General features: G+C 52.7%; 1 protein-coding gene across 13 annotated transcripts in view; it reads left to right on the top strand.

Moving 5' to 3' along the window:
• Zmiz1 (zinc finger, MIZ-type containing 1) overlaps positions 1–25678 on the top strand; it is a 205443-nt gene extending 179765 nt beyond the window's left edge. For 6 of the 13 annotated variants that reach the window (XM_063275482.1, XM_063275483.1, XM_063275481.1 and 3 more), the window contains 17 exons: positions 1748–1862; positions 2738–2955; positions 3703–3901; positions 4741–5031; positions 7889–8071; positions 8771–8851; positions 9496–9670; positions 10149–10290; positions 11653–11863; positions 12865–12970; positions 13444–13604; positions 14411–14478; positions 14681–14749; positions 15123–15367; positions 16619–16785; positions 20181–20435; positions 21827–25530. In XM_063275482.1, the coding sequence (XP_063131552.1) occupies positions 1748–1862; positions 2738–2955; positions 3703–3901; positions 4741–5031; positions 7889–8071; positions 8771–8851; positions 9496–9670; positions 10149–10290; positions 11653–11863; positions 12865–12970; positions 13444–13604; positions 14411–14478; positions 14681–14749; positions 15123–15367; positions 16619–16785; positions 20181–20435; positions 21827–21934 (2794 nt within the window). In that variant the 3' untranslated portion in view covers positions 21935–25530. Of the gene's footprint in view, positions 1–1747; positions 1863–2737; positions 2956–3702; positions 3902–4740; positions 5032–7888; positions 8072–8770; positions 8852–9495; positions 9671–10148; positions 10291–11652; positions 11864–12864; positions 12971–13443; positions 13605–14410; positions 14479–14680; positions 14750–15122; positions 15368–16618; positions 16786–20180; positions 20436–21826 lie in introns of all 13 variants that reach the window. The other 7 variants (XM_063275484.1, XM_006252538.5, XM_063275485.1 and 4 more) reach the window with 4 other exon arrangements.
• The last annotated feature ends 25 nt before the right edge of the window (positions 25679–25703 follow it).

Here is a 25703-nt window from a genome sequence, read left to right on the forward strand (position 1 = left end):
AACAAGGTCTCATACAGCCCAGGCTAGACTCAAACTTTCCACGTAGCTGAGGATAACCTTGAACCTCTGATTTCTCCTGTCTTCCCCTCAGAGGTTATAAGGTGATTGTAAATGTTTCTCTCCAGGACTGCCTGGGCATGCTCGGCAAGCACTCTCCCAACTGAGCTACAACCGTACAACGGCTACAACCGTTCCTCACTGTGTTCTGCCCCTTCATGCTGTTGGGCACCAGGACCAGGACCCACCCCTGGATTTGGGCAATACATGAGGCAATGCTCTCAGGCTCTTCTCAAAAATGAGAGTGTGGGAGACTTGTGGGGTCAGGTTACAAGGGGTGTGTCCAGGACTACTTTCCAGGTCCATGGAGACCTGGCCTTGCAGCAAGGTCCAGAACAGCCTGAGGTAGAGTTATTCTCTGACCACCGTGAGAGCACAGGCCACAGGGCTCAGTCACCACAGCCTGAAAAATACAGGTCCTGCCCAGCAGTTCTTCTCCATGCTCAGGACCTGTTCAAGGCCTGGCTCATGGCTACTTTGTTCGTCCATTGGCCTTTAATCCACTCTGTCCCACAAAACTGCTGGATGCCTGTCACTGTAGATTCTGGAGTAGAGGCTAGGAAGATAATAATCAAATGTGTAATAAGTGCTGTGAAAAATACGTAAAAGACAGGGTGGGGTGCTCCTTTACATTACGAGAAATAGGAAGACTTCCCAGAGAAACAGGAAGTGAACACGGACCAGTGAAGGCAGACCCAGGGAAGAGAGCGTCACACATGACATTTTCTCTGCTGCTCTGGGGCACAGGTACAGTGTTTTATGGATCTCACTGAGGAAGTAAGAGCAAGCTAGAGTGAGGCTAGGGACCCTGGCAAGTCTTAATGTTGTACATCACTTCAGACCCCTCTCGTTCCTCCCACACCACCCTGGCTGGCTGGAAGGCCTCGCTGAGTGCGCTCTGTAAGCCTGAGATGAGAGGAGGTAGATTCCTGGCTTCTATTGCCCTTGGGCTCCTTGGGAAGAGCTGCCCGCCATAGGGCTGGAGTGAGGAGGCATGGTAAAGGCTCAGGGACCAGCTGGTGGGATAGATCATTCTGGAGTACATTTAGAGTCTACCCAATAAACACTGGAACCTGATGGTGCTGACTTGTAGGTGAGGGAAGGTCTCAGCCAGGTAGAGATGGGCACAGGACTTGGAGGTAGAGTTGGGGAACCCAGGCAGGCTTGGGCCTAGGCCCAGAGGAAGGGTGATAGGGTAACCCAAGCCTGAATCCCAAGTCCAGGTCAGTGGGACTCAGTTCAGCAGCTAAAATTTGTCATGAGGTACTGACAATAAGGATAAAAGCAAGATTCCGCCAAGGCCCTTCCAGCCTCTGTAAAGTGGGGACCAGGCTGTCCCCTGTGGAGACAATGCTGAGGTCTGACTGTTTGGGGGGCAGTGGTGGGGGGTCATCAACAATCACCATACTTGAAGAGGGGGCTTAGAGTGAGCTTTAGGTCACACTAGCTGGCTTCTTCGCTGCATAGCTACTGGATTGTGGCCCCAGTTAAAGCAGCTACCACAGGGGTAGCCCCAGCAATGACGGGGGAGAGTCATGTCTGCCTGGCCTATTCCCAGGGAAGATGCGTCTTCTCTGCTTCAAGCGCTGTCATAAGCCTGGAGCCCCAGAGCTCACTGGGGCAAAGGTCAAGTGAAGACACTGTCATCTGAGCCCTGCCCCAGCTCTGAAGACCTCTTCTCTCTCTACAGTGATGGGTCATTTCCTTATGACTCTGTCCCTTGGCAGCAGAACACCAATCAGCCTCCTGGCTCCCTCTCCGTGGTCACCACGGTGTGGGGAGTGACCAACACTTCCCAGAGTCAGGTAAGAACCTGTCCCATCCCCAGCCCTGGTTCCTTCTAGGCACAAGTGTCTCTTCTTCCTCCCCTGAGTTGGGATTCTCCGGGGAACCATGCCTTGACAGCCCTCCTCAGACACATAACTACAGTTACAGACACATCACTCCAGAAGGGTACACAGCTGCCTCAGGAGACACACAGCTGGGCCTGAGGACCATCCCCTATTGTAGGGCCTTCTGGGATAGAAGAGGGAGGTGTTTATGTGACGAGGCCACGAGTGTCCTTCTGAGACCATGTTTCCTCTAGTTGTGCAAGCGAGAACTCCCTGTGTGTTACTGACCTCGGGGCTCTCGGCTGGAAACCCTTGGCTCTGAATGGCCTGGATTAGGTTTTCCTAAGATCTCACCTCTCAGTAAAGGGCGCCTTAGCCTAACAAACCCAGTTGCCTTCCCAGACAAGCCATTCTTGTTTCCTCTTCTCTCTCCTTGCCTCTGTCCTAACAGAGGGTCCCCCACTGCTGGACCTGGGCCAGGCCACCCCGGAGGGAGCTGTCATAACTTCCCTGGGGTCTTCATCCACAGACAACCTGTAGGCCAAAGTCACAAAGGTGCCCAGGGCATCCATGTCCAGACCCTTGGGCACCAAGCCCTATTGCAGAGTTGGGACTGCATAGGCTAATGATTGCCAAGGACTACTGACCTGCCTCACATCCCTCTCTGGAGCCCTGGCTTTGTGAACCTTGGCCTCACTCCATCCTGGCTAACCTATGCAAGTCACTCCTGTGCTCCTCTCTGCTGTGTCCTCCCTGCCATGTTCCAGTCTGTGTCTTCTTGCTACTCTTTCTCCATGCTGCCTCAGGTACAGACCTTGGTGACAGCCACTCTCTCTCACTGCTTGCAGGTTCTCGGGAACCCTATGGCCAATGCCAGCAACCCTATGAATCCAGGTGGCAACCCCATGGCATCGGGCATGAGCACCAGCAACCCCGGCCTCAACTCCCCACAATTTGCAGGGCAACAGCAACAGTTCTCCACCAAAGCTGGCCCTGCACAGCCCTATATCCAGCCCAACATGTACGGCCGGCCCGGCTACCCTGGTAGCGGGGGCTTCGGAGCCAGGTGAGTGACCGACTACAGCGGCATGTTAGCCGTGCCTGCCTACCCACATCCAGGAAGAACTCTTAGTTGAATGCCAGCTCCACATTGCCTGGTCCAGGATATGAGGACAGTTCTGCCATGTGTCTGACCAGGTTAGCATCAACTCCACAAGGGAAGAGAGGATACATCTTCACTCCCTTCTTAGCCTTGTGTCTTTAGGATTTATAAGGTGATGAGGTGAACTGGCAGGACTGAAGAGTGGTGACAGTGGGCTCCACCTGTCTCCTTCAGAGAGCTGTGAAAAGAAGGATGAAATGGAAACTAGAGTCCCCCAACCTCAGGCCGCAGTGAGGAAGGGACAGAAGCAGGCAAGCCACCCTTCCCTAGCTCTAGGGGCAAAGTTGCTGGATTTCTGGCCTTGTAGTTTCAAACAGGAGTCTCAAACTCCTCGATCCACATGCACAGCACTCAGCACCATACAGTTCTCAGGTCAGCGCTTGCTAGAAGGTGAGCTGTGGCCAAGGGAGCGCTATGGAAATGTCCTAGCCCCAGCAGAGATTCAGAAAACAAGTGGCCTAGTCATCACTAGTAGCAAGAATAGCTGCCAACCTCAGAAGTTCCAGGTCCCCTACTGGGCCTCACATCCACAAGCTACGTGCCTGGAACACATCTATATAATCGTGTAGCCTTCCTCCTGGTCCTGGGCGTGTCCCAGGGTCAGCTTAAGAAAGGAGTGCTCTCTGATTGCTTCCTGCTTCTCCTCCACAGCTACCCTGGGGGTCCTAGTGCCCCTGCAGGCATGGGCATCCCTCCACATACCCGGCCTCCTGCTGACTTCACCCAGCCAGCTGCTGCTGCTGCAGCAGCTGCAGTAGCAGCAGCAGCCGCCACAGCCACAGCCACAGCCACAGCTACAGTGGCAGCCTTGCAAGAGACACAGAATAAGGATATAAACCAGTATGGACCGGTAAGGGTTCCTGCCTCCTGGCCTGGCCTCACCCACACTGGGGAAGTCTTGAGTGTCAATGCCAAGGGTATCCTTGGAAGGATGTTGTGTTTGGGTGTGGTAGAATGGTTGGGTGTGGCAGGGGGTTTTGGTGTGCTACGTTCTGTGTGGGTTGGTAGCTCACGAGTGCATATGGGGCAAGAGGTATGCTATCGGTCTCAGAGTTCCTGCTTACCAAACAGTAGGCTGTGTGCCTAAAATGGCTTCGTTACTAGCCTGCCCACCCCAGAGGTCACTATTGTCCCATTAACCTATTCTGTGGATTTTACCAGGCCTTGACGTAGATCCTATGACCTTCAAAGGGATGGGGTGGGGTGTGAAGAGGGGAACCCCGTAACCATGCAGGGCAGAAACATGGAGGAAGGGTACAGGGTGGGCAGGAGGAAGTGGGCTGGGTAAATCTTGCTTAGTGTATGGTGGGTGTGTTTCCATTGGCCACTGACCAAGGGCAAGGCTAGGGCTTTCAGGAAAGGGCTTCAGCCTCCATCCTCATCTGCCTCCTCTTCCTGTGTCCTCCCTGTGCCCCTCCCAGCCCTTCCCTGCCTGCCTTCCTGAGAATGCTGCCTGTGCCTCCGAGTGACTGCTCCCCCGCCCTACCCAAACCCTCCAGCTGCATTTTCCCATGAGGCCTGCAGAGGGCGGTAGTGAGCCCTGGAGGCCTGGGTCCTTCGAGACTTCTGGGTTCCTAGCTGCAGCCCCTGGGAAAGCATGCCTTCCCCTTAGCCCCCTAACCTTCCCTCCCTGCACTTTCAATGCATGTGGCATTTTATTCTTTTTTTTTTCTTCTTCTCCCGTTGAAGGTGTGTTCCTCTTTCCAGATGGGTCCCACCCAGGCGTATAACAGCCAATTCATGAACCAACCCGGGCCTCGGGGGCCTGCCTCCATGGGGGGCAGCATGAACCCTGCCAGCATGGCAGCTGGCATGACACCCTCGGGCATGAGCGGCCCTCCCATGGGCATGAACCAGCCCCGACCGCCTGGCATCAGCCCCTTTGGCACACACGGGCAAAGGATGCCCCAGCAGACCTACCCAGGCCCCCGACCCCAGTCCCTTCCTATTCAGAGCATAAAGAGGTCATACCCGGGAGAGGTGAGTGTGACTACAGATGGGGGACTGGGGGTGGGGAGGGTGGACTGACAGAGGGACCATATAGACAGAGCCTTGGAAAGGGCACAATTTGGCCACTTGGAGAACTTGGACTAAAGACTGGGTTTTGGAGTCTTAGTCCCTGACTACTGCCATCTCTGTTGTGGAAAACCCCAAACAAATCACAACAAGCAACCCCAAGCAAGTGTGTGTGGCTTTTTTAGTCAATGCTATTTACAGTTTACCCTGGCCTACAGGGCTGGCAAGTGTAGAAGCAGAAACCATGGAGACCACTTATTCCTGCCCATGCTCAGATACTAATGCATGACTTTGGGTAAGGACCTCAAGACCGGGAACCACCTAGAGAGTGAGGGCTGCCACCAGACCCTCTAGTACAGGCTGTGTGTATCAGGACGGCCATCAGGTGGCAGACAGTGTCCCTAGGGCCTACTTCCATCGTCATTGCTCTACTAGGGATAGTTAGTGCCTTCTCTGGGGTCTCCCAGCAGAAGTGCCAGAGGAAACCATCCCAGAAGACTGTCCCAAACTCTGTGTAAGCTGAGGGGTTGGGAAGAAATGTCACCAGGCTTCAGTGACACTCAGAATATAGCAGAGACCGGGATCCTTGCCCAGCAGATGCCTCACCCCATCCCACACCGCTCCAATGACATTCGTCTTTGGCACACATCATGATGCCCCTTCCTGAGCATGGCACCCTGCTCTCTCTCCATCTCCTTCTAGCTGGTCAAGGCTGTGGTCTTCAGCTTGAGCCAGAGTAGATTTCTATCCCAAGAAAGCAAAAGCTCTCTGTCCCCACAGGTCCCTTCAGCAGCCACTCTCACAGAGGTTGGATGATGTCATAATTGATATAGGTATCCTAAGCCTGAGACTCAAGAATAGGGCGCTAGGGTGCTTTCTATCCACCCAGGAGGCCAACTGAGGACCTGGGCCTCAACCTAGTGGACACCGGTTCAGGGAGAGAAGTTCAAAGGCCCATAGGCCCCTTCTTAGCCCTGGGTTGGAGCCTTAAGCTGATGGCTTCACTTCCAGAGCACAGCCCCACACCGTTGTGTCTCTAACCGTCCTCTACCCTCAACCTCCTGAGAGATCGTTGACTGTGCTGGGCATGCATGTCTGAGCCTCAGGCTGCTCATCTGAGATGAGACCACAGAAGATTCGCTTATTGAAAAGCCCTACATGGAGGCCAAGCCTTCGGCTCTTAGGAGTCCTCCCCAGAGCACTGCTGCTTCCCGGCTGGTCCAGGTTATAAGATGCTGAGTGGTCCCTGTCAGGAAGCTCTGGCTTCTACCTCATGACAGTGTGTGCATATTGTTAGAAGTGGCACGACCTAGCCAGGCATTGGTGGTGAATGCCTTTAATCCCAGCACTTGGGAGGCAGAGGCAGGCAGATCCCTGAGTTCTAGGCCAGTCCAGAGAGCAAGTTCCCAGACAACCAGGGTTACACAAAGAAATCCTGTTTCGGGGTTGGGGATTTAGCTCAGTGGTAGAGCGCTTGCCTAGGAAGCGCAAGGCCCTGGGTTCGGTCCCCAGCTCCGAAAAAAAAAAAAAAAAGAACCAAAGAAATCCTGTTTCAACAAAATTCAAAATTTACAACTTTAATTCAGGCTCCAGTCTTGTTGTCTGGCCCCCTACAACACTCCTGTACCCTGCTGAACAGGCGGGTACTGCCCACTTCACACCATGGTGAGAGCTCACTGTGGCCCAGAGTAGCAGATCCGCCCCCACAGTGAGAGTCCTTGAAAGATCCTGAGTACAGCCCACTCTGATGTGTATTTCCAGGCACTGGAGCGCTCTTACCAACCAGATTTGAGCTTAGAGGATGAGAGACTCTTAGGGAATATTCTTGAATAGAAATCAAAGGACTCTGGAACACCATGTTCTGGGTACCTAAGTTACAGGTACCCCTGGGTCATCCACTGTTCCAGATAGGGACGATGTCAGAAGGTGGCGCTGTCTCCTTTCTCAGTAACCTGTCCAGGAGGGGCTGTTGTGTTCCCCACCCCTCGTTGACTAGTTCTCCAACAGCTGTATAGCTAGTGAGTTGACACTGTTACGAATGGAGCACTGGGTAGCTGTTTGCTCAGTGTTGAACGTAGGGACAGCGCTACCCATATCAGCCTCGCTGCAGGACTTGTCACGTCTTGGAAACAAATCCTGTGACCTGCATCTCCCTGACACGTTGTGGTACCCACATAAGCACTGGGAGAAACAAAGGAATATTTTAAGATTGAACCCCTCAAAGACACAGCTGAGGAACTCTGAGCATCCGTGGGGTTCTGAGGACACAGGCTTCCAAAAGGACGGTTTCGTGGAATGGTGGCCTATTGTCTGGGCATACAGAATGTAGTGGCCCTGGGTGTCAAAGCAAGTGGAGGCTTTCAATATTTTCTGTCTCAGTCTCTCCTATGACAGGGTAGAGAGGGCATCTTGTGTGTAAGAGGAGTAGGGGAGCCGGAGAGGTGGCTCAGTGGTCAAGAGTGGTCTTGCAGAGGACCCGAACCAGTTCCCAGGATCCACATGATGGCTCCTAACCATCCATAACTCTAATTGTAGGACTCTGATTCATTCTCCTGACCTTCACAGGCTCCAGGCATGCACATAGTACACACGTATATATGTGGGCAATAAAATAAATCTTTAGGGGCTGGGGATTTAGCTCAGTGGTAGAGCGCTTACCTAGGAAGCGCAAGGCCTTGGGTTCGGTCCCCAGCTCCGAAAAAAAAAAAAGAACCAAAAAAAAAAAAAAAGAAAAAAAAATAAATCTTTAAAAAAGGCGGGCCCAGACGCAGCATTTGAATATATCATCATGACCAACCCTGCCCTTTCTCCATTCCTACAGCCCAACTATGGAAACCAGCAATATGGACCAAACAGCCAGTTCCCCACCCAGCCAGGCCAGTACCCCACCCCTAATCCCCCAAGGCCACTCACATCTCCCAACTACCCCGGACAAAGGATGCCGAGCCAACCCAGCACTGGGCAGTACCCACCCCCCACAGTCAACATGGGGCAGTATTACAAGGTGAGTCCCACCGTCAGGGCACCCAGGCACCCACATATCTAATGCACCTGCATCAGCGCTCTGATCCTCCATGTATTCCTGAATTGAGAAGCAGGCAGGGGAACAGTGCTGGCTTTCTGTGGGTGCTCAGCTCTGTCTGCACTCAGACGGGTAGCCTCCCTCTCCTTCCTTCACAGTACGTGGATGGTGATGGCAGAGGAGGCACGATTCTTGAAAGACAGAACGTGGCCACCACTTTGTCCCGAGCCTGTCCCCCTGCATATGTTGTATGCTCGTTGCTTTAAAATGTCTCTGTTGCTGTCTTGGTGGCTGCCTAGCAGCCCTCAGAGGTGATCCCACTCTACCTCATCCTTCTCTTGCGTTCGCTTCGCCTTTATGGTGCTACTGTGATAAAGATCTCTGAGCGCTCACCCTTCTTCATTGCTGCTCTCAGAAGGGAACCCTCTGTATATTACACTTCCAGATTGTCTGCCATCTTTGCTCAAGGTGCTCATTTCAGCACCCTCCCTGTTGCTGGTATGGGATCCGTCTGCTAAAATGTTATCTGTGAACAACAGAAGCAATGCTCAGGCTCCTCTGTTTTTCACACTAGTCTTAGAGACCCCATCTTAGCACCCTCTTCCCCAGCACTCGTGTCTCCAAGGGGGTCGGGCCATGGAGCCATTCTGCTCACTCCTCTGCCTTCTTTCATTCCAACAGCCAGAACAGTTTAACGGACAGAACAACACTTTCTCCTCTGGAAGCAGCTACAGCAGCTACAGCCAAGGGAGCGTCAACAGGGTAAGGGCTTAGAAAGTCCAGCCGACCCTCAGCCGGCATCAGCAGGCTTACACACCCCCTTACCTTCCCACCCCAGCATCTCTGCGAGTTTTTAGGGGCCCACGGGTAAGGGATGCACTTTCCTGGCCATGTGCTAAGGCATAGACATGCTCAGGACCCAGAGTCCACTGCTTTAATGTGGGACCAAAGACAAGCATGGGCCCTATAGAAAACCAGACAAAGACAGTGAGGAGGAAGGGGGGCTGGTACTCTTCCCCCGAGCCCCCAGAACAGGGTCAAGGAACGTGGACTAGACTCATAGTATGGGGAGGCCAGCTGCTTTTTCTTCCTGGTGTAGGTCAGATAAGTCCAGCACCCTGGGCCTCTGTGTCCCCTTTGACCCCTGGCTGTGGGAAGCCATAAATGTACCTAGCCCTGAGGGGCCTCAGCAGTATGTGCTTTAATGAGGGACAAGGTCCTTCCCAGTCTCTTCTGTCCTCCCAAAGAAGCAGGATCCTGCAGGAAAGCCTGAGTCCTCTGCTGACTCACCTTCCTTGCTGGGAGGGGTAGCCCTAGGGTAGGACTTGGAATAGGTAGAACATATGTCCACAGCTTGACCTATTACCTCTCTGAATTCACAACCTATTTCTGATATCTCTTTCCAGCCTCCTAGGCCGGTTCCTGTGGCAAATTACCCCCACTCGCCCGTTCCAGGGAACCCCACACCCCCCATGACTCCCGGGAGCAGCATACCTCCCTATCTGTCCCCCAGCCAAGATGTCAAGCCACCTTTCCCACCTGATATCAAGCCAAATATGAGCGCTCTGCCACCACCCCCAGGTGAGAGCCCCTGCCATCTATTCTTCCGTTGACTCGGAGGCCCTCCGTGGGCAGGACCAGAGGGCTCAGACGATGGGCTGAGCAGGGCTGGGCTACCAGGGGTGGGAGCTATGCAAAACAGGCAGGAGGGCTGAGAACAAGGATTTCCCAATCCCAGTGATATTTCATGAAGGGGATGGATTTCCCATAGGCCTCCTTATCCCCAACTTCCAGAAAAGCATGGATCTCCAGGTACTGAGAGGCTGATGAGAGAAATGAGATTGCAGGGTGGAGTGAGCCAGCTAAGGTGGAGGAAGCCACAGGCTCCCAGCCTGAACTTGGGCACACCTCACTTTCTGTGGCTCGTGGCCCACATTTGTGCTCTTTGAGCATGCTTCCCGATGTAGTGTCCCATGGGGGAGTGAGTCCCACTCCAGCACCGGCACAGGTAAGGCTGGAGTGCTCGCCACTTACTCATATGTTCCTTGTCTTTGCCCAGCCAACCACAATGATGAGCTACGGCTCACATTCCCCGTGCGGGATGGCGTGGTTCTGGAGCCCTTCCGCCTGGAGCACAACCTGGCTGTCAGCAACCACGTGTTCCACCTGCGGCCCACGGTTCACCAGACGCTGATGTGGAGGTGAGGTGGCCTACATGGTAACTTCCTACCCTGGAGTGATCCCACACAGATGTTAGCAGCAACTTCCTGTCACAGTCCCCGCTTGAGCATCACTGACAGGGCCCTGGACTAGGCAAGGCCCTGGGAATGTCACAGGGGACTTAGCAGGAGAGGGACCAAGCATCAACAGCTAGTAACAGCTGTTACCCAAGCCCTGAGTATTGGCTAGACTTTCTGGGGAGTGGGGAGGCCAGCAGAGCACTATGCGCTGGGAAGAGGCTATCTCAAGGTGAAAAGTTAGCAAAAGGAAGCATCAATCTGAACATGACTCCCATTGCCAGAGCTGCCAGGGTGAAGAGAAGAGGCTGTTGAGAACAGCAGGGTTGGGCTGGGCAGGCTCACCAATCTATAGATTGCAAGGGGGCAACCAGGGTCTGATGCTGCCCACTCACAGGATTGTGCTCAAGTGCCTAGGCCAGGAGGCTCGCACATGACCTCTGAGATCTTGAAGGAGGCAATGCTTTTCCTTTTGATTTGAAGGGGAAACTGAGGCTAGAGGAATATTTCAAAGAATGTGAGTTTTCACAGCAAGAAGTAGAGCTAACACTTGAACTGGGGGCTTCTAAATTACAAAAGCCCTCCTGGGTCTTTGACCCTTAAGCAAGGTTCATCCAAGGCCCGGCCTGGAGCTCCATCCCAGCACAGCCTCCCCAGGTACTGGAAGTGGGCCTCTGCTCCCAGCATATTCGAATTCACCCAGCATTGGACACTCAGTGGACTGTTGCAACAGGCAAATCTGGGTTGTATTCAGGACACAGGAGCTAAGATATAAGGCAGGAGGCCTGAGGCTTCTGGGCACACAGGCAAACATGGGCCAAAGATGGCACTCCTGCCTCCACCTGGAGATGGTCACATGGGCCTTGCTACTGATCTTGCTATATCTGTCTTTCTGGCCTTCTGACCATGTCATGGGGAGGAGGGGTCAGTTAGCCAGGCGGGGCAGCCAGGGCTGTGGATATGGCTGCCATCGTGTAGGATATAGAAATGCAAGGGCTTTGGATGTTAGCACAGATTCGTATTTGTAGGAGGGGTAATCTCAAAGGTAGTGGTTCTTAACCTGTGGCTCACAAACCTTTGGGGGTTATATATCAGACATTCTGCATATCAGATATTTACATTACGATTCATAACAGTAGCAAAATTACAGTTATGAAGTAGCAACAAAAATAATTTTATGGCCGAGGGTCACCACGTGAGGAACTGTATTGAAGAGTCGTAGCATTAGGAAGGGTGAGAACCACCGCTCCTAGAGATGGGGTGGGGGAGAGGCTGTGGCCAAGGGGAAGGGTCCCTGGGAACTCAGGATGATGATGCCCACCCCAGGTCAGACCTGGAGCTGCAGTTCAAGTGCTACCATCATGAGGATCGGCAGATGAACACCAACTGGCCAGCTTCAGTGCAGGTCAGCGTCAACGCCACACCCCTCACAATCGAGCGGGGGGACAACAAGACCTCCCACAAGCCCCTGCACCTCAAGCATGTATGCCAGCCTGGCCGGAACACCATCCAGATCACCGTTACCGCCTGCTGCTGTGTGAGTAGAGTGGCCAAGCGGGACTGGGAACACACTGTCAGCCTCCCTCGAGTCTCCAGCTAGACCCTAGGATATGGTTCTCTATATCCAAAGTGATCTAAGCTGCTATGCTCTGGCCATTTCTCTTAGACTCAGCCATTTCCCCTCTACACTCGGCCTCTACTGGGCCTCCACACACCTCCTGTTTATTTCTTTGTGCCATCCCAGGCACGAATACCCCTATTCAGCTGGCTGAGCTGTAATCTACTCTTGTCTCAAAATTTTCATATCCCTACCACCTCCCCCTACTCCAAGACCCACCTCTGCTAAATGTGGCATTAAATTGATCCCTGTTGTCCTGTGGGAAGGATATATCCACATGCACTCCCATAAGTGCACATGTGCACACAGATGCTTGCACACATGCACCCAGAGGCACACATACATATCCCTCCAATTCGTGTGATTTAGGACCACCCCAGAACTCTCCTCCTGTCCCTAGAAATCAGAGGCTGGGATATCGGCTTCTCTGGGATACGTATAGGGAAGTAAATTGCCTGCTTTATTCTGTTGGTGTCTCTGAAGAGCCCAAAAAGAAATGCTCTGGTTCTATCTGTCTTTTCAGAGGGGATGAAGCCTGTTATAGGCTGGGGATGCTTCATGCACAGCCATAGCAGGAAGAGTTGGGATGCACAGTCCTAGAAGGCATCCTAGAGGAAGAATGGCAGAGATAGACTCACTTGACAAAGGACAGAAAGGACAGGAGAGCAGTAAATGTATTAGGTTCTAGTCCTGATGCCCTATGTCCTGTAACCTCAGCTGCTTTTCAGTTGGGAAAGCCACCATATTAGCTTGAAAGACAGATAGTCATTCCAGAGGCTCTGCCTCACAGTCCTGGGCCTCGTGATTTCCAGGCCCCTCTTCCTCCTGGGTACCCTCTCCTAGAGAGGCATAGTCATGGGTCAACCAGAAGCAGGTTTGGGAACTGTGGACCTCACTGAGCCCTTCTGTTCTCTCTGTAGTCCCACCTCTTCGTGCTGCAGCTGGTCCACAGACCCTCTGTGCGCTCTGTGCTGCAGGGCCTCCTCAAGAAGCGCCTATTGCCCGCTGAGCACTGCATTACAAAAAGTGAGTTTGGGTGGGTGGAGACAGGTTGGGTGGGGCTGGCCACAAGAAGTGGTGAGTCTCAGGCTGAGTCCTGGAGCACCTCCTGTGAGGTGTACTGCCCCTCCTCCCTATAGTTCTGTCCCTAGTGTCTCTTCCCTCAAGCTCCTGCACACCTCCACGCAGTCTGGTTTCTATCTCCACACTTGCAGAGTTAGGTGCAAAAGTGCCTGAGGGGGCTTTTTGCTGACCTAGTTAAATCAGAGGAGCAGCACCAGACTGGGTTTCTGCAAGCTTTGCAGAAAGTTCTTGCTCCTACCAAGGGTGGGGTCTGTTCTTCAGAAAAGGGATTCTCCTCAGTCCTTTCTGCCCGTCATGTGCACTGCATGCGTTGAATGTGGGATGCAGGGGCTGGGGAATCCAGGTCACGGTCAGGAGCTAAGATCCAACCCCTCAGCAGAACACCCAGCCCTCACCCTCTGCCTCCTACCTCACAGTCAAGCGGAATTTCAGCAGTGTGGCCGCCTCCTCGGGCAACACAACCCTCAACGGTGAGGATGGCGTGGAGCAGACAGCCATCAAGGTGTCTCTGAAGTGCCCCATCACATTCCGGCGCATACAGTTGCCTGCTCGAGGCCACGACTGCAAGCATGTGCAGGTGAGCAGTCCCAGCAAGTGCAGCCCTGACACAGGCTGCACAGAGTTGGCAGAGTGACAAGGGGCAGGCTGAGGGGCCAACAGGGCCTGCTGCCGCCCGAAGGACATTGTGGCCATCGGCAGCCACAATGCTCTCTGTCATATTTTCTCCTTCTGGCCCATCTCGGAGGTCCTGGGGAGGGGTGGAAATGCAGAAAAAGTTAGGCAATCAGATATTGTAAGCCAGCAGAAAGTCCTGGCTAGAAACCACAGGCTAGGAACCTGCCCTGAGCAAGCTCAGGAAAGAGGCAACCCAGACTAGCAAAGACCTGTTGTGTAGGGGTTAGCCAAGACAGGGTCCCATAAAAGGGATGCAAAGATGGCAGGGCCAGGTACACCATCATCTGCCACACTGTGAAGTATGATTTATCCTGAAAGCTGGGTGGCAGACAGGACTGCCTCCCTCTGAGTTTGTAGGTGTGGACATGTGATGTGATCGTTTTGTTTGGTAGAGGCTAATTAACAGAGTGGCCCTGGGTCCCTGGGATGGACTAAGGGGACTGCCAGAGTCCACACTGGTCCTGTCCTCAGTAAGAGGCAAAAGCAGTGAGACTCAGCTGGGCTGCTGGGTCCAGAAGGGCTTCTTTGAGGACAGGGAAGTGATCCGTGAGGGCTGTGGCAGACACAGCATGGCTGTGCTGTGGTTCTGTGGAGAGAGCAAGAAAAGAGTTCTTCCTGGGTACGGAAGTCTTCCTAAGGGTCCAGAGCCACAGCAAGGCCTTTTCTGACCATCCTGATCTTTCCTCTCTCTGTCTCTCACTTCTGCAGTGCTTTGACCTGGAGTCATACCTCCAACTGAATTGTGAGCGAGGGACCTGGCGGTGTCCCGTGTGCAAGTAAGCAATACCCACCTTGCAGAGCAGAGGTGCCTTCTGGCCTCTTAGCTGCTTTACCTACCCTACGGAGGCCATGGATCTTGGATCTCACTGCTTACAATATCTGTGTCTCCTTTGTGTCCATAATGGCAGGACAGTGGAGGTGGGTGGGCTGTGCCCTGCCTCCAGGAGCCAAAAACCAAGCCGTGTTCTTCTCTTCCAGTAAAACTGCTCTGCTCGAGGGTCTGGAGGTGGATCAGTACATGTGGGGGATCCTGAATGCCATCCAACAGTAAGTGTAGCCTTGACTAGGGAGATGCGACCTGGCTAGAGGGGAGATGTAGTCAGTCCTGAGTCCTGAGTCCAGCCACCAATCTGCAGCTTGACCTTGGGAACTCCTAGACATGGGAGCCAATATGTCCTTGATGAGACAGAACTCAGCCAGTGCTGGAAGTCTTCTTTGGGGGGGTGGGGGTATCTTGGGCCCAGCAGCCCCAGGCTCAACCACTTGTTTTTCTGAGCCCCAGTATTCTCACCTCACCAAACAAAATGTAAACAGCTCTTCTAGGCCTCTTGACACAGAGGAGGAGTGTAGACATTGGCCTCTTGTCTCCAAATCTAGACACTCTGAGCCTCAGTTCCTCCCCCATTGCTCTCTCCACCAGCTCCGAGTTTGAAGAGGTCACCATCGACCCCACTTGCAGCTGGCGGCCAGTACCCATCAAGTCAGACCTCCATATCAAGGATGACCCTGATGGCATCCCCTCAAAGCGGTTCAAAACCATGAGCCCCAGCCAGATGATCATGCCCAATGTCATGGAGATGATCGCCGCTCTGGGCCCTGGCCCATCTCCCTACCCCCTCCCACCTCCTCCTGGGGGCACCAGCTCCAACGACTACAGCAGCCAAGGTACGGAATGTGATGCTGGCTACAGAGGGAGGGAGGGAGGGAGAAGAGGACAGCCTGTGTCCATTAGGGACTTGGGCTTTCTGGGCTGATGGTAGCAGGTACACAATGAGAGAAGAAAGGCTGAGTGAGGCTGGAGAAATGGTCCACTGGTTAAGAGCACTTGTTGCTCTTGCAGAGGGCCTAGGTTCAATTCCCAGAACCTCCATGATGACTACAACCAACCATAGCTCCAGTTCAAGGGCATCCAGTGCTCTTTTCTGAGCTCCCTCTGCAGCAAGCACATACATGGTAGCACATACATACACGTGGACAAAACATTCCCCTCATACACATAAAAAATAAATCTTAAAAATAAAAGAGAAGGGGGCTGGAGAGATGGCTCAGCGGTTAAGAGCACTGACTGCTCTTCCAGAGGTCCTGAGTTCAAATCCCAGCAACCACATGGTGGCTCACAACCATCTGTAATGAGATCTGGTGCCCTCTTCTGGTGTGTCTGAACAGCTACAGTGTACTTATATATAATAAATAAATAAATCTTAAAAAATAAATAAATAAAAGAGAAAGAGAGGAAGAATGGATACACCCTCCAAAAATTGCCCTCTGGTCCCTGGACTTGGGAGAATAATGGTGCAAGCCCAGAGGGTCACAGCCTGCTCTGCCAGGTTATCAGCCCTGCCCTTTTGGCTCTCCCAGCCTCCCCAGAGAGAGCCTAGGCACTGGCAGCCCAGCCATGGCTCACCCAGTCTGTTATCACTCGGTCTCATTCTCGGCTATTCCAGACTTCAGACATCATCCCTGGTATGTTCCGCTTGCTTCCTAAAAAATACCCACCCTCTGTCTGAGGGTGGTGGCCCTGTCACTGAGATCCATGATCTTAGGTCTCCAAGGTGCCCAGGTGATTGATTAGTGGACCTAAGTCGTTAATTTACTGGCTTGAGTCCCACAGCCTATGCCAAGGGCCCCAGCATCCCAGCATTTTGGCCTCCGTGTCTCACCATCACCATGGGGTGTGGGATGGAGGGGCTGGGTTATCATCTAGAGCCTGGTGTTCCTGGATGGAGCAGAACGGCCTCTGGGCCTGAGACGAAAGACGAAAGCCTGACTGCTCCATCATATAACCAAAAGCAAATGGTTCAAAAGCCACACCTATCTCAAGGGAGGGAAAGAACTTGGCTTTTACACTGTCAGCTGAGGGTGACCACCTTCCCCCTGGGTGACCTCTTCCCCACCCTCATCTTATTCCCATCCCAGGAAGCAACTACCAGGGTCATGGCAACTTTGACTTTCCCCATGGGAATCCCGGAGGGACATCCATGAACGACTTCATGCATGGTCCCCCCCAGCTCTCCCACCCACCGGACATGCCCAACAACATGGCCGCCCTCGAGAAACCCCTCAGTCACCCCATGCAGGAAACTGTGAGTACCTTCAACTTGTACCTCAACCTTCCCGTTTGCCCGTGCTTTAATCCCAGCCTCATCTGGAGCTGACTGGGACAGAGGGCTTTCTCTTGGGCTCTTTGAGATGTGAGTACTCTGGTTCCCTCTTCAAAGAAAAGGAAAGCCAAGAGTTAGATTCGGGGGCTCAGATGGGAGGGAGAGGCTAACGTGATTGGTCTGTACCTGTCAACTTGGCAATTTTATTGAGGACATTGGAGTCTCTTAAGTTAAGGAAGTCCCAGGCTGCCTCCTGTGTCCACCTTAAGCTCCACTTAATGCTCTTCCACTGACGTCTATGGTTTCAGCAGCCTGAAATTAGCCCCCGTGCTCAGACACTTTGCCTCTGGGGATCTGAATCTTCACCCAGGGTCTCACCACCACCTGTAAAAAGGAGATCCAGGACATTTGACCTCCCTAAGGGCTTGCTTGCCCTCCTTGTCTTGTCTCCCAGTTATTGGCATGTTCCACATAACTGGGGACACCTCCTTGGAGCAAGATGCTCAGGGCTAACCACGAGCCATCCCTTCCTGTGGCTCTGGAAACAGTGGCAAGAGAGCTGGCCACTCTTGAGCCACTGTTTGAGTACTCGATTGTTGTACTGTGTAGCATAGTAATGCCCCTTGGGTCAGGATAAATAGGCACACTGGGCCTTGTGTTCACAAAGCACACCTTCTTAAGGAGCTGAGAGGAGGGAGAGCAGTAGGGGGTTAGGACACTGAGATCCATGTTGATCTCTCACCTTGGAGGGAAGGGGCACAGAGAAGAGACCAATCAGAAAAGGTCCAGAGTTTCCACAGTGCCTTCTAGTGGGGTTGGAGGAGCCTTCTCGTCTTCTCGACATCCCTGATTTCCCACCAGGAACCATAAGTACCATTCCTGGCGAAATACAGCTCTGTCGGATAGGGTGTTTGCCCAGCGCTGCCTGAGCAAACAGGACATGGTAGGCATTGCGATCTCAAAACTCAGAGATAGATGAAGGAGTGTCCAGAGTTCAGAATTGTTCCCCCGGTGACAGAGCAAGTTTAAGGTCAGCATTGCAGTACTGGAGAGCCTGCCTCAAAGAAAACATGACAGAAAGAGAGAGAAAGCAAAGTACATGTTGACTCTGCCGTGAAGTTTTCCACTTCGAACCACTGATCTCCTCCTCTGAGCCGTCCAGGACTCCACGTTCAGCAACTAGGAGTCACCCCATACACATGGTACCCCCCCACGCACACACAGTAGGACCTCAGCATTCCGCAGCTAGGAGTCACCACACACACAGTACCCCCACACACACACACATAGTAGGACCTCAGCATTCCGCAGCTAGGAGTCACCACACACACACACACACAGTAGGACCTCAGCATTCCGCAGCTAGGAGTCACCACACACACATGGTACCCCACACACACACAGTAGGACCTCAGCATTCTGCAGCTAAGGAGTCACCACACACACATGGTACCTCCCCACCCACCCACACAGTAGAACCTCAGCATTCGGCAACTAGGAGTCACCCCACATACATGGTGCCCCACCTACCCACACACACACAGTAGGACCTCAGCATTCCACAGCTAGGAGTCACCACACACACACACACACACACACACACACACACACACACTGTATATCCCAAGTCCTCATACCCACTAATCCTGGAAGATGCTACAAAGGGAGAGCCATATGTTCTCTTACAAGCCAAGCTATTTGCTTCCTGGTTCATCCTCTACCTGAATGAAGCTCAGAGTTCCCCCAGAATTTCACGAAGGTGTGCTTGCTTTCTCAACTTTCATCTCACCGAAAGCAACCAGGCCTAGCAATGCATTGGTACCACATGGGAGACAACCCCAGGTCTATCCTTGGTGTATCTGCCTTGTTGTGTTGAGAAGCAGCCTGGCTCTGGCTGAGCAGGTGACTGGAGGGTTTTCATGTAGTCCAGGGTTGTCTAGGAGTTTCTAGCCAAGCACTGACTGCCCAAGAGTTCTCCCACACTAGGCAGCAGAGTGGCAGAAATGACAGCAGTGCTCTGAGCTCAGAGACACTCTTGTTGAGATCTAGGGAAGAAGCTATATCACAGGATCCGAGATTTCTATCCCAAACTGAGCTGTTCATGGGAGTATGGGGTCCCTCCCTGTTTCCTCAGGATGGATACCATGGGACATCTGCTGCTGTCAACTAAGTGGGAACCCTCAGCTGGCCTTGTCTGCCAGCCCCTTTATATCATGCCACATAGAGGTCACCTGGGGACCCAGACTAGAGGAACACTGTAATTAATACTGGCGTCGCATGGAGCCCTGCACCCTGCAGAGAAAAGGCATCCCAGGACTTTTGGTAGAGACTAGATCACAGCAACGTGGAGAGCAGCTTTTAGCAGAAATGGAAAGAGAAACCGGGGTCTGGGAGACCAAGGCTGGCATGGTTGCCACTCACCAACCCAGCATGGAAAAACCCAGAAAGGGAGATTGGGGCAGGGATGAAAGTCATCTGAGACCAAGGAAGCATTTTTTTTTTTTTTGTCACCAAAATGCTTTATTCTTGGCAGCATTAAGAGGATGCGGGTGGCCCTGTTCAAATGTATAGGGCAGACTGAGACCTTTGCTGGAGCTGCTTCAGGCCTTCTGCTCTGAAGGGTCTGCTTGGAACTGCCAACAGCATTCACCAGGCACATTTTACATAAAAGCCCTCGCACCCACCTACCCACAGCCAATGCGCTGCAAATTAAAAGGGAGGAATTCCTTAGCGAATGTTTTAGAGTTGTCCCACCATGTTCCTTGCCGCCCTCAGCATGAAGCCCATTGCTAATCAAGGAGAAGGCAGTGCCCCAAATGTCCCTGGCCAACCAGGTTCTCTCCCTGGTCTGCCATTTTGACACCAGCTGAGGAGGGAGACAGGCAAAGCACCTGTCTCCTGTTTACCACCAGCCAGGGGAAGCTGCACGCCTGCCGGTGCTGTGTCCATGCCTGCTCTGCACTGCCCTGGCATGGGGGTGGGGGGGAACCGCACCACGCTGCCAGCAGCTACCCGCTTCCCGGAAACACGTCCATTGCTTGTCCATTCTGGCCTCGCTGTTGTTTGTTGTGACAGTGTGGGGGTGGGAGGCTCTCTGGTCTGTGCCTGGCTCAAGGCCCTTCCTAGGCTTTGTGCAGAGTAAAGCCTTCTCCACTTGTTCTTCACAACCTTCCTGGTTGTTGGTTTCTAGAGAGGATAATTTTTTTTGTTTGTTTTTCTACCCCGCCCCTTAACTGCAGATCATTGTTCTTGTTCGGGGTGCCCTTGTTTGGGGTCCGTTACTTCCTGGTTTGTTTGGTTTTCATTTTCTCCAGGCATCCCGTCGTTGTGCCTTGTCACCTCACCTCTCTTTTCTCCTGCTCTCTCCTCCTCCACAGATGCCCCACGCTGGCAGTTCTGACCAGCCCCATCCCTCCATACAACAAGGTTTGCACGTACCACACCCCAGCAGCCAGGCAGGGCCTCCATTACATCACAGTGGGGCTCCTCCTCCTTCCCAGCCTCCCCGGCAGCCACCACAGGCCGCTCCCAGCAACCATCCACACAGCGACCTGACCTTTAACCCCTCCTCAGCCTTAGAGGGTCAGGCCGGAGCACAGGGAGCATCCGACATGCCGGAACCTTCACTGGATGTAAGTTGGGGTCACCACACACCTTGGTCTGGGGCCAGGCACGGCACCAGTACCTTCCCAAGAGAAGGGGGGTACTTAAGGGCTCAAGGCCCCGGGTGGAAAGGTGGGTGGGTGGTGGGCGGGCCCCAGCCAGTCTTCCCTGACTCCAGCCCTAGAAAACCCCATATGGGGATAGGTCATGCAAGCCCCACCCCTACCCATCAGCTCCTTGGCCCAATAGTCCTGATTCCCAGTCCTACCCGTCTTCTATGTAAGCCCTTGACGAGTCCCTCCAGTCAAAGCCTTAGAGATAGTGCAAAAGGGTCCTTGCCCTTCTTCCCAGCCCCTCCCTCACACCCCCATGTCGAGCTTGCTATTTCTGTATCTACCTTCTGGCCTGGGCAGGGGAAGAGCTAAGAATGACACCCCACCATCGTCTTGCCGGTCTTGTCTGCCTGCGGTTTCCTTGTCCGTGTGTCTCCATTTCCCTGCTTCCGCTTGCTCCATTGCTCACTCCAAGAAGTCTCCATGTGGGATGACAGCAGATGGTGGGGGGAGGACATGATTCGGGGAAGACAAGGTCAAAGTGCGCAGCTGAGACTCAAGGGTCTCCCATCCCAAGATCTCATAGTGTAGAAGGTGGGACGGTGAGGATCACAGAAAGCTTGGGACTGAACACTTGTTCCTCCTACTCCCTTGAGGAGCTAGAAACTGTACCCAGCCCCCATCCCTAGGTACTGGACTCCTGGCCCTGCTGTCAACTCCCACCACGGCGATATTAGAGAGCTCTTGGCAGGGAGAACTGTGGCATGATCTTCGGTTTGCAGATGTCTTGGTTTCTCACCCAACTCTCCTCCCTTAGCCAGACCAATGGGATGCTTCTAGATTCAGGAGCTCCTCTGCCCCTGTGTGACGTACATACTCCAAGGGTGTCACATGGAGAGTGGGGACAGTGGACCACAGGGACAAGACAGTACAGCCAGCCACACACTCACTAAGATTCAGAGAGAGTAGTCTAGGGCACCGTGGGGACCACCTGGTCTCCCCACGTCTTGCCTTGTGCTCCGGATTGAAGCCAGATGGCTTATACCAGCAGGCTGTGTAGCCCAAAGCTGCTCTTGGCAGGCTCTGAGAGAACAGAGGAACAATCAAAAAGAATCCAGCCCTTGACCTGCCATGGGGCTGAAACTGAGAGGAGGGGGTCGGCCCAGTGGGTCTCCCTGGCCTTGTCATTTGTTGAGTGTGGGCATGCCTGCCCCAGCTGAGATACGGTGGTCTTGGGGACACTGTTAGTTTTCTGTCTTTGAGGAAGAACCCCAGGAGGCAAGTGGAAGGGAGTGAGAAGGTCAGAAAGACCCCTCACTCCCTCTGGACCACCCTCAGCCACCTCAACTAGGCTTCTTCTTTTCTAGCTACTGCCGGAACTCACAAATCCCGATGAGCTCCTCTCCTACCTGGATCCCCCCGACCTTCCAAGCAATAGCAACGATGACCTCCTGTCTCTCTTTGAGAACAACTGAAGGCCACTCTCCACTGGGGCCAACCCTCCCCACTCTGCCTCCTATCCCATCTGTCCCACACACTCTTCCTCCCAGGAGCCCATGCTCAGGCCTCCCACACCAGGACCTCAGGCTGAGAGCTGAGCAGAGCACACTAGGCAGGGAAAGCCATGTGAGTCTACAGTCCTGTTTGCCTGAATGTTCCGGGACCTGTGCCTAGAGCAAGCCTGAAGACGGCCCCTGGAAGACAAAAACCCAAGCAGAGGGAATCCAGGCCCAGCAAGAGACATGCCAATGTTGAGTATAGGTCCCTCCATGTGTGCTGACTCCAGACGACCGACCTTCCAGTGTCCCAAAGTTCTTCCATGTTTTTAAACCTTATCCCAGCCTCCTGGCCCAGAGCCTCCTTCAAATGACTGGAACCTGAGAGGAACACTCCGGCCCCCAGGCCAGGATAGTAGACAAGCCTTGGAGGAATGGTGACAGTTTGCAGCAGCGAGGAAGGACGGACACACTCACACATACACACACACACACACACACACACACACACACACACACGCATCACAGAAAAGCACAACCCTCTGGGAAGGAGAACATCCCTCAGAGCCAGGGGTCGTGGCTTTGGCCTCTGACTTCTAAGCCCTGTAAACACTCTCTCAGCAGAACAAGGACAAAGTGCTACATCTGAGAGAGCTTGCCACACCTGTGTAGGGACTGGCAGGAAACAGGTCAGGGCCTTCTCCGGAGCCAAGACAATGCAGGGGAGGGCTGCTCAACTAAGACCAGGGCCATGCCTTGTGGGGAGCAGAGAACACATGCACAATTGTGCACCACACCAAAATGTGCCCTCCATTAGGGGCCAGGGGACAATGCCAGCCAGAGCCCAACAGAGGCAGCCAAAGCCTTGCAGCTTTGCCCCAAGCCACTCCCTGCTTTAAATGACCACAGTAGGAAGCTCTGAAGTCACAGAAGGAAAGGAATACTGCATCTGGACAGCAAGCAAACCATCGCCCCACCCACCCCACCCCCATGTTCTCTTTCCTTCCTCCTGCCTATACTTCCTTCTCCAAGACTATTCCATAGGACCCACTTCCCTCTGGGTTCTACTTCTTTCCCCAGACAGCTGTAGGGCACATGGCAGGGAAGCAGCATGGGCCCCCCGGGGAATCTGGACTCCACAGCAAAAGTTCAGGGCAGCCATGTCTTTCCAAGCCTCTAAAACTAGTCCTGCAGGTTCTCTGCTCAAGGCTGGCTGTCTCCAGCCCAGACCCTTGCTGGGTGCACCAGGATACCTTGGCAGGCATATTGTGACATTTGTGTAGCTGCCTGTCATTCCCCATATTTTTCCCTCCACCCAGAGCTCGCTCCACACTTCTGCTCACCCAGCAAGTGCAGCCTCTGGTCCTCTGCTTTTTCCACTCCATCCAGCTTAGAGTCCCCGGCTGGCTTGTCACTCACCTGCTTTGTGCCAGGCTGGTCTGTGTCCCCCTGAGCCTCATGGCCTACGGTGATCCCTACAGTGATGCCAGGTTGTCCGCTCACATGAATCCCATCTGTAAATTCTTTGCTCCCTTCTCCGATGCTGCCACCCAGGGCCCTCTCCTGCCTCCTGTCCGCTGCCAGCATCCTCATTCGTCATCGGTCATTAGCCTCCCTCTGTGCTCCCTGGCACTCTTAATATAGATTGAACCAGAAAGGTGACCCCTAACTGTTGACTTTCTGCCACCCTAAAAAAAAAAAAAAAAACGGCACAAAGAAAGCTGCCATCACCCCTCCCCTCTTCTTCCTTTGTCCTGTTAAGGTTTTTTCAAGCAGTGTGTTCAGTATGCAAATCAATTATTTTAAGAATCGCTTTTGTAAATATCTTTGTGAATATTTTAGTATTGTCTTTGATAATATTCAACATTTTCATGACCTGGTTATAGCCTTTGCTGGTGTTTTTAAAATATCTTGACTCAGTGACAAAACCCGAGTCCTTTTTTAAAAAAACAAAAACAAAAACAAACAACAAAAACACACACACACAAAAAAAAACCAACCAGGGCTATTTGTACAGATGAGAGAGGAGCAGAAGAGTCGGCCATGCTCAAGTTGGGAGACCAGGCAACCTACTATTGAGAGCCACTCTCAGTCAGCTGACAGGGACAACACTACACAAGGTACCATGTGGCTGTCCCTACCCAGTGCCTGTGTCCTGGCCCAAGGCCGTGCTCTTGTTGGACTATACGGACGGACTGTTCAGCTTCAGACTGACAAACGCCTTTCTCACAAGTTCCTGCTTCTTGCCGCGATACTGTGCCCCAGAACAGCCTGGGGTCCCTGCTAGTTCTTGTCAAGGCATGCCCAGGTTTTCCACAGCTTTCCAAAGCAAAAGGCCTAGACACTCCCCGTAGCCCCAGCCTCTCTGTCATCAGTTCACACCTGAGGCTGATTTCCTAAGACTCTCTCCTAGGCAAGTGCCCCACCAGCAAGTTCACCACACAGCCTGAAGCCCACACTCCGGGAGCATCTCCTTCCAGAGAAATGTCGGAGCTCACCCAGGGTTTGAGAGAGGTACAAAGACATCTGGGGCTGGAGCCATGCCTTGGTAGTGACAGATGCAGGTGAAGGTGATATCTATTAGCAGAGGCAGGCTTAGACTCTGGAAAGATCCTCAGTCCTTTCTGACAACAACTTGGAGCCATAGTAACCTCAGAAATGAGGTCTCAGCAAGCCACTTTACCACAAGGAGCAACCCACCCATAGGCATGTACCAGCCACCACTCAGCTAACCAGGCTGGGAGTCCATGGGCAGATGGGGAAGGCCCCGCACAGGCGATCACCCTCATCTTCTTGGTTTGAAGCTTTATTCATGTCTCATGTATCCTGTAGCCATTTTATTTTTTAAAAGATTCCTAATACTTTCTCCCTAACGGAAGCCCTAAACCCCAGAGAGCTACAGGTCTGCTCCCAATGGGCCCTTGGGCCTGACCGATCCAGAGGCAGTGTGAGCAGCGGCAGCGACTCAAGGGACGCGTGTACATATGTAAATGAGAGATAGACATGTCAACAAGATACATTCATTTCTCCCGGAATGTGTAATGTTTTTTTATTTTACGAAACAGAAACAACAAAAGGCTTGGAACTCCTACGTGGAATACTAGATCCTGTTTGTTAGCCTTCGTGACTCCGTCCTTGTCTCCTGTAATATACTGACCCGTGTGCAGAGGCATTTTCGTTCCCCTTTGTCTTTATTTCTACCTACACGTACTATTTACCTTCCGTGTCCTAGCCCTGCCACCTGTGTATTTTTGGGGTGCTATGGAAACAATGAAGAGAAACGGGGGTTTCAGAAGAAAATTGTAACCAAATTCATATGCTTTGTATAAGTTTTTGATATCATGATCACAGGTGATTCACACGCATACACATCCACACCCACACGTGCAGCCTGAAGTGATGTCCATGGAACCCATCGTCTTTGTACAGCGTATGTACATGGCAATCATTTCATACTTTTGACTGGTCAGAAAAAAAAAACTAATTGTGATTTCTAGTCTTGCAAAGCTGTATGTAGTTAGATGATGTGACCTCTAATATTTATCTAATAAATATGTATTCAGATGAAACCTGTATATTAGGTGTTCATGTGGTTATTTTGTATTTAAAGATCAAATTATTTGATTATTGCTAGACATTTCTATACTCTGTTGTAACACTGAGGTATCTCATTTGCTCATGTTAATTTTTTTCTAAATAAATGGACAAAAAAAAAAGAAGGTTCTGATGAATTAGCTGTTTTGTGGAT

This window comes from Rattus norvegicus, chromosome 16, assembly GCF_036323735.1.
Source record: "Rattus norvegicus strain BN/NHsdMcwi chromosome 16, GRCr8, whole genome shotgun sequence".
NCBI lineage: Eukaryota > Metazoa > Chordata > Mammalia > Rodentia > Muridae > Rattus > Rattus norvegicus.